Source organism: Eptatretus burgeri, chromosome 14 (genome assembly GCF_056783735.1).
Source record: "Eptatretus burgeri isolate ZD-2024b chromosome 14, Ebu_testis_v1, whole genome shotgun sequence".
Classification (NCBI taxonomy): domain Eukaryota; kingdom Metazoa; phylum Chordata; class Myxini; order Myxiniformes; family Myxinidae; genus Eptatretus; species Eptatretus burgeri.
In genome coordinates, this window is record NC_140974.1 from 19077064 (window position 1) to 19089563 (window position 12500).

Genomic DNA, 12500 nt, shown 5'->3' on the forward strand with positions numbered 1-12500 from the left:
AACTTTCCCTGGTCGAATGTCAATCCTCTTGCTGTTCCACGATATGCCTCCTTGTCCTTATGCCTGTCCGTCGTAGACCGTGAGTGGCTGATTGAGTACAATCTCCATTCAGAGGAACCGAAACGTCCATCGAAATGTGTCACCTGTGACCGAAATGTCGCATCGTTCTGGGATCAATGGTGTTGGTTGGAGTTTATCCTTCACAATGAAGCCTTGGAACTGCAACAACATTCGGCATCACAAACTTGAGCATCGTAATGACATCTATCAGGAGGGTGGGGAAGCTGTTCGAGACGACCAATTAATAGGATCCCATATAGGACTGGCCCCAAATGAGCTTGCTCTCCATGAGAACGTCCGTCCTGCACTTTGCTCGTTGTTCTTCTTCTCCTTCTTCACTCTCACTCAAACCCTGGACCATATGGCAGATGAGAAGAGGTGTGCACACTCCCAATATTGTGTCTGCGTGACTTTTAGGTGCATTTACGTCATCAAAAGTATGACGATTGATTAAAATCTGAGTGCCTTTTACCCGTCTTTACGTCAACGTGCTCATCTCACATTCATTTACACACATTCAAAGTGTTGGTAATTAATGTTTGTTCAATGCAAGATTACGTGTAAAGGTGTAAAGAGAAAGCTTCACGTTTACATAAATATATGATGGAAATGAATCCTTAAAATCTGTATGGGATGGAGACAGCCAGGCAGGAGGACCGGGGAAAGTGCTGACGTCACAGAGGTCACACTCTCACCTTTTGATGGGATGCTCAGGAAATATCTAAATGCTTCATGCAGCTCAAAATGAAGGCCAAACAGCGTTGGTCCACTTATGATGAAACCCATGTGACCACACTGCTCGTGGTCCATGATGATGCTGCCATCTATCTCTGTCTCTCTGTCTCTCTGTCTGTCTCTCTCTCTCTCTCTCTCTCTCTCTCTCTCTCTCTCTCTCTCTCTCTCTCTCTCTCTCTCTCTCTCTCTCTCTCTCTCTCTCTCTGTCTCTCTGTCTCTCTGTCTGTCTCTCTCTCTCTCTCTCTCTGTTTTTCAGTGTCTGTCTTACTCGCCACCCCCCCCCCCCCACCCCCTTCAACACTGATCTCCAATCAAATTAACCTGCTAAACAGTATGAACAACCTCTCTGGAATCGCAAATCGATATACAGTAATCCTTTCACACAGAACTCGATTACCACCACCATGAGCACGCCACCCCCCCCCTCCCCACCGAGTTCCCACTACCTCCTTCAACCCAACCCAAGATGTGGTGAAAGCGCTCAACAAACTGCATTTCTTAACACGCTCAATGACAACTGCAGAATCAGCACTTCGTGGAAAGCCTGAGATGTTAATCCACTCTTATCGGACAGGGACGCACCTCCTTCACGCCTCCCAGTTTGCTCACTTCGTTCAGCTTTTAGTTCTTCCAAATCACGAACATGTCAAACTGATGGATTATTTTCAGAGAAGTAAACAAACACAACCATCTAATAATGTCACCTACTCACACTTCATCTCATGTATGTATATACATATATATATATATATATATATATATATATATATATATATATATATATATATATATATATATATATATATATATATATATATATATATATATATATATATATATATATATATATATATATATATATATATATATATACATATATATATATATATATATATATATACATATATATATATATATATATATATACATATATATATATATATATACATATATATATATATATATATATATATATATATACATATATATATATATATACATATATATATATATATATATATATATATATATATATATATATATATATATATATATATATATATATATATATATATACATATATATATATATATATATATATATATATATATATATATATATATATATATATATATATATATATATATATATATATATATATATATATATATATATATATACATATATATATATATACATATATATATATATATATATATATATATATATATATATATATATACATATATATATATATATACATATATATATATATATATATATATATATATATATATATATATATATATATATATATATATATATATATATATATATATATATATATATATAAAAACACACACATCGGGTATATCTACTTTCAAAGTAAAACTATTTTAAACACTCTAATTATTTTTAAAACTTTCTTTGTGGTTGACTCTCTGCATTATCTCTCAACAGATGCGTGGCATACCTGAACAAATATGTTGCTATAAATGAAAACGATGGGTGGAAATTCAGGACAAACCAGCCCTTAAACCCTGAACTGAGTGCGACGCTCAATCTCATCTTGTAAGAGAGAAAGCGGTTTGTGGTGGCACGTTGAACTGCCCAGCGCTGTCCACCAATAGGCAGTACACCCGTCTCAATGGTCTACTAGGGGGCGCTCAAAAAATATTCGGAACGAGAAACAGCAGTAGGCGCGTTGTCGCCGGCACAATGAACAAATTACAAATCCCTTGCCTGACTTCCAGTGTCAGGATGGTGACTCGGAGCAGATTTTCTTCAATCCCAGGTTTTTAAAAAGCAAAAAAAGGTTTCACCGTTTCATAATGACTTCCTTGATTATTAGGCAGATCTCTATGCACATGGTACAAATTGCAGGGAATAATTTTGTCCAAAATTAAGGTTAATGGGGGAGTTTGGCACTTTTCGTTCATAAAGTTAGCTTCCAAGTCTCATCTTTTCTCATTCTTCTTGCGACACCTGCTAATATCTCGATGTGTGAACTTCATAAGGGGTCGATTGTCATCCATGAAGAGCGATGGTAGCCGAATGGGGCTGTCAGGATGGCTGAGATGTGTCATCACCTCTGAGCCGTCTAGCCTCGGTTCGAATCCTGACCCAGCTATATACTCTCATTCTGGTGTCTCTCAGGCAGGACAATTCATCCATGTGTCTGACGTCCATCAGATGGACGTGAAACTTGGTGTCCTGTCAAATAGCATTGGTGGGTGGCCTTCAAAGATCGCACGGTGTATGTCACGAAGAGTGGGCGAGCTATCGCTGGCACCCTGAACAAATTCCAAATTCTTGCCCTGATTGACTGCTGCGAAGGTAATGGCAAACCACCCAGCATAACCCTTACCAAGAGACTACTCTTGCTGCACAACGATGTCATCAAAATGGCATGTAGAGTTCCAGTTCATCTAAGTATACATATGGAGCTAAGAATGATTATTTGGTTGAGAAATGCGTGAACTTCGTATGACTGGGGAGTTTGTCGTTGGGGACAAATTAAGGAGTTGCTGGAACAAGAGACAATGCTTTGTATTTGCTCTGTTGACCTTCAAACAGCTTTCCAGTTCTAACAGGAAAATTTTCCTTTTGTCCTCCGAGTGTAGCTCTGCAGCCTCAATCTGTCGTCCATGTTTCAATCTAATATTTCAGTGAAAAAGCAATGTAAAGACAAACGGAAGCTACTCCAGGCACCTTTAGATGGACGTTTCCAATAAAGAGTTAAAGAATTCTTCGAAATTCAAGAATTTGTTTTGCTAAAGTTTACTTTGATCCATCCATCATGACAAGTGAATGCAAAATCATAAAATTCGTGGAACTAAGGTCTGTGACGTCAAACTTGGGCCTGAAATTCCTTTTCTCATTATCTCCGTCACTGAAGGTGAATGGAGGTTATCTTTTCACCCCTGTATATCTGCCTGTCTGTCTGTCTGTCTGTCTGTCTGTCTGTGAGCATGTCTCAAAACCTTATGGACGGATTAGGACAAAACTTGGTGGGCAGGCGAGGTGTGTAACAAGGCCAAAATTGATTAGATTTTGGTGAATATTTGGATCTGGAAACTAGAATTTTTTTAAAAGTGATTTTTCACCATTGAGAGAAAGGGTCAAAAACGACATATTTTTTCTTTTCTCTTTTTTATTCCCCCAATTATTGCACTTGTTGAACCACCCACGTGATTTTTATCCCTGCCTGAAAGCTGGTTTTTGGGTTGATCGATTTCTCAAGTTCGAGGGCATAAGCCCGAAACTAGCGTCAGATATCTATGTCACTTTGCGGGGTTGCATCGACATTTCTTCAGTGGGTTTGAGATATTGACTTGCGTCTGTATTTTAAAGACTTTTTTTAAAATCGTATTTCTCTTCTAAGGTTTTAACCATTTCAAGTCAGGAGTAGATATTGTCAATTCGAGAGTCGTAATGACTCCATTGAGCCAACCAGACATCAAAAAACTTAAGTATTTTAAAATTAAAGATGTCTTTGCATGAGGGTAAGGTACTTATGACAAATTTGTTGTGTTGTAAGATTTGTATTTTCTTTGCAGGATCGAGACTGATCATGTAAGAGTAATGTTAGAGAAGGTTAGGAACTTACAGTGTGGAGGTAGCCAAAATAATCAAGGGAATGAAAGGATAGACAGACAGTTGCCAGAGTGGAGGAGTGGATGGTCGGGTGCAGGAGTGGAGGAACCATAGCAACTTGCGAGCTTAAGGGTTTGGTTAGGAAGGGTTAATTGGGATTGAAAAAAATTATATGCAAGTATGAGATGACAGTGCACCACCTGCTTAAGACCAAGTTGGGAAAGGTGTGATTGGACAGCCTCTGGAAGGTGGTTCCATATATGGGAGAATTGAGGTGTAAAAAAGTTGAGGTGTGCAGTCATCCTGAATATTGGAAGTTTCACCAGTTACTGGAAGAACTGGGCATTCTGGAGGAGCTGGGGGAGGGTCGTGGGGCTGAGAGAGCAGAGGATAATGGACCAGGTGGTTAAATAAAAACAGAGGCCATTGACTTGTCTGAGAACTGAGAGAAACAGACCCTGTGCTTCGGCCTTATCGCGGGCGATTCCAAGAATTTTGAGAGCTTTCAACGTCCCGCAATCGAGGACAGACGGATGTGATGCTGCAGTGCCAGCCCATAGTAGAGAGCAGTACTCCATTGATCTCCAGACAAAGGCCTTGTAGACCGTGAGTAGTTTTTTGATTTTTAAAGGAATGATTTGCAAATGACAGAGGTTGCGACTAGCTTTGGAGGCCACATTTGCTGTGTGGTTGGCCAAGTTTGAAGGTGAGGCTTTTGATGACTGAACCTCTTCCAGTGGCTGACTAATCTGTTTGATATGCACCCACTTTTTCTCAAGCACGAATGTCAACAGTGCGATTTTACAATCTCACATGTTGGTTGAAAACAATTTCTGTGGAAACATTTGTGAACACTCACCAAACAGGATTCTAATGCAAGGTGAACGTCGTTCCATTCGTACCATTTTCCTGATATCGCTGAGATTCCAAAGTAGTTTGCCTTTATAGTTTAGAAAATCCTTCGTGTCTTCTCATCATTTCATCATGTGATTGTATTCGACGATGTATTTGCTGTCGAGATGTCCGACTTCTGTGAAAACATACACCCATACACCAGGTGTTTGCCTGGTGTTGGCTTTATGGTTATGGTGGTGGGCTTGGGATCCTATGATCCTGAGTTCAAATCCCACCTTGGCTATTGAATTATTACCAGGTGGGGTTAAATCTGCCTGTCATCCTTCTGAGGTCGGCAAAATGAGTGCCAGCATACTGGTATCCTGTGTTGGAGTGGCGACCCATCCAGGATTGTGCCCAATAGCCAAGGAGACTGCTTCGGCAACACCAATGCTCTGCACAGAGTATGGTCCCAATGGATGGATGGATACACCAGGTGTGGTTTTACCTGTCTGGTTATCCTTGGGTGGGGTGAACTTTCAGTGCTGTGGCCTCTAGAAATGCTCGCTATGCCACAACTCTGAAGAAACTGACAGGTATAGCCTGTGGCATTCGTTTGAGGTTTGTATATTTCTTCTGGTTACACCATTGATGTAAAACAAGGGGGAAAGATCCATCCTTTTTCGAGCATTACGCATCAATGGTTATTTTTAGAAGCTAGCACAGTTTTGTGTGATTCCCATTGCGTGAGTATATGTGTGAAGGGCATGACATATCTTCACTCTCGAAGTATATAATCATGGGTGACTTCACGTAAAAAAAACAAAAAACACATCTATCAGGTGAGGATGATACGATCTTGAATGAAGAATTCCTTTAAAAATATTAATTTCTTGAATTCTTTGCGGCAGCTTTTGCAATACACATCTCAATGCTGACGGAGGAACTCGAACAATGTAGAAGAGGGAAATTAGTTTGGAGGAAGCAAGACTTGGCAGATAAGCAACTGTTGTCATGTTTGATTGGAGTCACCAATGGGGGCTTGGTGGACGGAACAGTGATTGTGGAGGTGGTTCTGCAGGTGGAGGTGAACAATTGACGGGCAAAGCCTGACATTCGACTGGAGCTGGTTTGATTGAGAATTTGTAATTTGTTCATGGTGCTGGCGATGACCTGTCCACGAGCTTCATTAAAAGATACTGTGGGATATTTTACATCCACCAACCAAAGCTAGAAGATGGGGCACCCGGATTAATGTTGGTCTGAGATAGTGCTTATTTGATGCGACGCGCAAACCTGATAGTTTGTCATCAGTTAGTGAATCTAATCCAGATTAGATGGCTCAAAGGTAAGTGTGCTACTTCTGCACCCTCCTGTCGGACTGTACCAATATTTGGTGATCAACCCTCAAGGTTGATAGTTCCATTTATAGTTACACAAACGTTCCCACTTGGATCGGAATGAACTACACCTCCAGATTCAATCTATTTGTGATAGTCATCAAAGCAGCAGTCATTGTGAATATCCTAACAATGAAAGGTATGCTTGGTATGATATTTCTCTGACATCACATTATCGTATGTTAGGTGTACCCTTCATTGTGAGGTCACACGACATAAAAATGGCTTTGAAATGCAAACATTTCATTTTGTGTCCTCTTGGGAATTTGAGAGATTTTTTTTTCTTTTTGCATGCTGAGCATAGGCTGAGTGTGAAGTGCCTGTGGACCTGCCAGGATACCGTGCTATTTCTGAAGTATGTAACATGCTTCATTCCACAGTAAGCTGAGGAATCGTGGTTCGAAATCGGGCAGAAACCCTGTCCGGTGAATCGAATAACAAATAAATCGAAGATCCCGATACCCCACTATGTTGGGATGTTGGCAGGACTTTTAGGTAGCTTGAGCATTGATGGTTGATTGTGTGCGTGTGCACGGAGTGCTGTTGGTGAGGGTCTCGTCAAGGGGTGTTGTGCGGTTGACGTTGTGTGTTTTTTTTTACCCAAGCTCATGCTCCCTCCCTGGGAAGAAAAAAATACAAAAACTCCAACAAAAAAAACTTCAAAAAAAACACTTGATTTTTAAAAAAACAAAAACGTTTTCCATTTTCTTGTTTTGATCCAGTGTTGGTAAGTTGGTGTGGTGTTGATGTGCCGCAGGCATGATGGGCTGAATTGCCTCAACCTGTGTCTAATTTCCTTGTGTTAGTCATCTAATCTTACCATGTGCTGATCTCAGATGACTCACAATCCAGACATAATTCAAATTTCATAAAAATTCACACAAAATGGATCATTCAAGTACTGGGTGTTGAAAACAGGCATGTCATTTCAAATACCTGAGTTCTTGTCCCTTTGACCCCTCACCGTCCCTTTGACCCCTAACCATGTGCCACTTAAATGTTTCTGTTTTCCCACAAAACGTGCAAGCAAAAAAAAAAAGATAAAATTTGAACATTGCGCTTCATTCAGAATAATCGGTTTTCATCCCTTGTTCTTAATCTGATGATTGGTGCAATCTTTGTGTATATTTGCTAATGGCGATATCAAATTATTCCTAAGGCCTTCCTTCCTGAAGCTTCCTGGCCAAAAAGGAAGTTGTTCAATTATGAAGGTTTGTTTCTCTGCTTCTTGTTTTCTCACTCAACTTCATCCGGTCTCCTGCACTCTGAGGTGGCGTGCCCCCCTTTGAGCTGTCTTGTCTGGGTTCACTTCCCGTGCACACAATACACTGCCATCCCGGTGATTCAAAGGCATGGAGTTGCAGCGACGTGACGTCTTACGGAGGGGACATTAAGCTGGCTGCCTCATCTGCTAGGATTCACTGTTGGACATTAAAGTTCCCATGGTATCTTTAAAAACGAGGCTGCTGTGTGCCGTGCCATGGTCAAATTCTGAATTACATCCCTTGTCAATGGCTATGGGGGGGGGGGGGGAGCACTGCATTATCAGCATAGCCCTGTGTCTTCAGAAACGATGCAACCAGCAGTCAAGTGGTCCAGACACATTATAATGATCAAGTCTCCAGGTCCACTACGTGTCTGGTTGCTAAAGACAGGAAAACAAGGAACGCCATCACTTATTAATTGTATCACCAAAACAAGTCCTTCCTGTTTTTGACTCCAAGGCGCGTTTTTATAAATCATATGCCAGAGGTTTAAGGCATAACTCAACCTCGGGTCGAGTGAGCAGTTTTGTATTGTTACAATTATTTATTTCCTGATAAGGGAAATCCAGCAATTGTGTTTTTTATATACATATACACATTTACCAGGGCTTTGTGCCACTCAGACGAGCTTGTACTTTCCTCTCCATTTGGCTTCCTGGTGTAGCTTGGCTGGAGCCCACTGCTGTCGGTGGACATTTCCCCCATATGAGAAATGACTGCTACTTTGATGAGAATCACAATCTTTTCAAACTACAGGTGTAATTCGAGAGAATAAACGGTTTTTATTGGACGGTTCATTTCTCAGTTACTGGAGGTGGACATTGCCCACTTATGAACAATACTTCAAGAGAGGAAATGGTTCTTCTCCTTGGACAGTTCATTTTTCGGTTCAGAAGTTTGGGTCTTGAGTTTGTGTTGTTGTTTTTTTATCAGTGGGAAAGGCCAAAGTCGAAATTGCTTGTCTACAATTAACAATCACACCGGAATGTTTTCTTGGTTCAAGGGTGTGTCGGCGGTATGGAGACCTCTTGTGTGTCTCCCCTAAGTGCATGCTGCTATATAAGGTGCCTTTTGTTGTTGTTACAGTGATCTTAGGCTCATGGATGGGGTTTTGCATTTACCACATGTAGGACAAGGACATTAGAGGCATCGGTGTACTTTTCATTGAATTACAAGGACGTTGGTGGACAATTACTTGCAAACCAATCAACACAGCCAATGGGATTTGAATCTGGGATACCAGCATCATGTGCTCTGTGTTCAGACAGGTTTCTTTTTTATTCAAGGTCTCAAGTTCAGGGGAGAGCGAGAACTACAAATCGTGCGCACACACACACACACGCACGCACGCACGCACGCACGCACGCACGCACGCACGCACGCACGCACGCACGCACGCACGCACGCACGCACACACACACACACACACACACACACACACACACCACACTTGATTTCAGACAAACACAACTGCTGAGCTTGGGGGAAGTGACATCACACTCTGGCTGCCAGTGACACCATCTTTTTTATGGCGTCACTTTTCTCTTCACAGTCAGCGAGGCAAGAAAAGATGAATTTATTCCAACCCCATTGGACACTTGCTTTCAGTGGCTTTCTCTGCTTAATCCTAACTGACCTGATTGGCTTTATCTTTTTATTATTAAATCAATTGTGACCTGTCCTTGGTGTTGTTAAATCCTCAAGTTATACATTGAATTGTCAATTACTTCCGAGGTTATTGTGTTTCTATTTTGAGTCTCAGGAAAAAGTTCTGAGCTCTTCGTCTTCGTTTAGTGAAGCTGAACCCTCTTCGTGAAAAAGCTCGAGTTTGAGTTCTAAACGCAAAACCATGTTCGACCGTACATTCCATTCCTCCTGAAGGAACATCTTTTCACTTTTTTGCCTCCTTGTTTGTATCGTTACCTCAAAGTCTGATTTTATTCAATGATTAACTGTTCATTGAGCCTTGAATGCTCTTTATAAACACTTGAAGCCTATTATAATGTCAGGGATGGTTTGTGAAAAATACATGTGAGACACATCTAAGTGTTCTTGTAAAGCATGGTACAACTGTTCAAACTATACTTACCTTTATCTCATCCACCTCTTTGAGGACCATCATCATCTTGCAATCATTTAAAGTCTGTCCTCACCTTTTTGCGGTTGATAATATTGTAGTTTAGGCTGAAATCTCAGAATTACAGTGAGTTTGGCGGAGGGGAACCTCCCCACCACCACCATTACCCAGTATAACTTTCCTGGTCCCGGTTGTATGTTCAATCTCCTGAACGTCCACACCACAGGGCTCTCTTGCTAATGGTATAGCAGGCAATTTTAAAATGGAAAGTTATCCTAAACAAAACTACTGAGGATGTATGTACGGGCATTGAGTGAGTGGGCCGGGATGGAAGAGGGTATCTTGCCTCATCTTTCCCAACAGAGGAATCTTGCCCCACCTTCCTTAGTATTATAATTATAATAATAATAATTATTATTATTACAATAATTGTTTTTACATCTGAAAAGGATAAAAACTTTGATAATACATATATTTAAAGTTTTAATTATTTTTCTTGCATTTACTTTCTTATCAACCAGCTGTATTTTAAACATTGGAAGTATTTTATTTTAATCCCTACTCTTGAGGCAAAGCTTCCAAAAGCTCCACGAGTGGTGTTAACTATGTTGACTTTAGCCATTGCTGGGCAGTGTAAACAGGCCCTGGTACCAAGGTCCCCCGGGCATGGGTCCTTGCTATTGTGTACGAACCGTAAAGTTTGCTGTGCTTGCTCTGGCTCCCCAAACCCGCCGCTCCAGGATATCCTCTGTGAGTAAGTGTGGTCATAACAACATGGCCTGGCCACTTCACCTACTCTAAACATCCCCGTTATGGGCAAGTCCCTGCCAGAGGGTGTACCACTCGTATTTTGTAGGGGGGTGAGGGGGCAGGGGATGGTGGAAGAATTGTTGAGACATGAAGATTGAGAGTGGGCATGTGGTCACATTCCTCATTCCTTAAACTGCAGATCCACGTGTGGGAGTTCTGCCAGGTGGCCACCTGTCAGGCACGACCTTCTTATGAGGCATCCGCTAAAGTTAAATGCTCTTTGCGCTTCTTATTGATGATGAGGGTCGGCATGTTGGCTTCCTCCCAGATTACTTTAGCTGTCAAAGCGATAAAGGTTGAAAGTTTGGCAGTAATATATGATTTTCTCACAAGCATGGGTCACTGTCTACAAACCTCACCGACTTCCCATTTCATTTTTTGAATTCCGCAGCGTTATCCTGGAATTCCTCTTGCTACAGACTTAGACAAGTTGCAAAGCCTGTTGGACGGATGTCGAAGGAGGTTGGTGGCTGAAATAGGCATTCTTCCTGAGCCACCACTCCCCATTCTACTCGTAACTCCTTCCCAACAACCAACTTTTAGCAATGTCGCAATCAGTCGTGTGTATACAAATATAGATATAATATAATATATAAAGCTCACTGTAACCACTGTCTCACTGACTGACAGACTGTTTTACTGAGTGATATTAAAGGTCGGTACCTTCCAGCTGACACAAAAAGCTGAAATTTTCTGTGCCGATGGACATCAAAGCAGATACACCAGAATAAAAAAAAATCACAGAACCGTCAGAAAGCTTCCGTAAATGAAAATATAAATGAATGAAAAAATAAATGCAGGTGAACGACCCAAGACAATGGGGAAGCACGCTGATTTTTCATTCCGATGGACATCGAAACCGATACACCAGTATAAATCACAGACCTATCAGAAAGCATCCGTAAATGAAAATATAAATGAAACATCAAATGCAGGTGAGCAACCCGAGACAATAGGGGATGCACAGTTCTTTACTGCTTACATTGTGTAAGCATACCCCACTAATATATATATCTTCTTCTTCTTCTTTCGGCTGCTCCCGTTCGGGGTCGCCACAGCGGATCATCCGTATGATCCGCATAGTGATTTGGCACATGTTTTACGCCGGATGCCCTTCCTGACGCAACCCTGGTCGCCTCTTACGACACAGGGATATGGTACACCTATTTTAACCGGGGTATACACCGGCCCAGTATACTGGTACTCATTTTGCCGACCTCGGAAGGATGACAGGCTGAGTCAACCCCCTGGCGTATTAATTCAGTGGCCCAACGGGGCTTGAATTCAGGACCTTTTGGATCCCAAGCCGCTGCCCTAACCACTGCGCCAACACCAGGCTTAACACCTAACCCCACTAATATATATATATATATATATATATATATATATATATATATATATATATATATATATATATATATATATATATATATATATATATATACAGGGAGCTGCAAAAGTAGGTATACAGTAACGACTGTACTTTTTTTCAGTACTGTATACCTACTTTTGCAGCCCCCTGTATATATATATATATATATATATATATATATATATATATATATATATATATATATATATATATATATATATAATTCCTTTTCAACAACCCATGATACAAAGGCTCAACATAATAAACACCACCTCAAAGCCTAACCCACATTTTAATATGACATTGTCCAACCCACCTTCCTGCCTTTTTCCACAGAACCCAAAGTTACG

General features: G+C 40.7%; 1 protein-coding gene across 2 annotated transcripts in view; it reads left to right on the forward strand.

The window, feature by feature from the left end:
- Positions 1–12500, forward strand: part of LOC147012737 (sodium-dependent lysophosphatidylcholine symporter 1-A-like) — a 55018-nt gene that overhangs the window by 1014 nt on the left and 41504 nt on the right. For both annotated transcript variants that reach the window (XM_085853867.1, XM_085853866.1), the window contains exon 2: positions 12487–12500. This exon is cut by the window's right edge and continues 103 nt beyond it. Coding sequence is in view for 1 of the 2 variants with exons in the window: in XM_085853866.1 (XP_085709992.1) it covers positions 12487–12500 (14 nt within the window). In the remaining variant the exon portion in view is untranslated. The remainder of the gene's footprint in view (positions 1–12486) is intronic.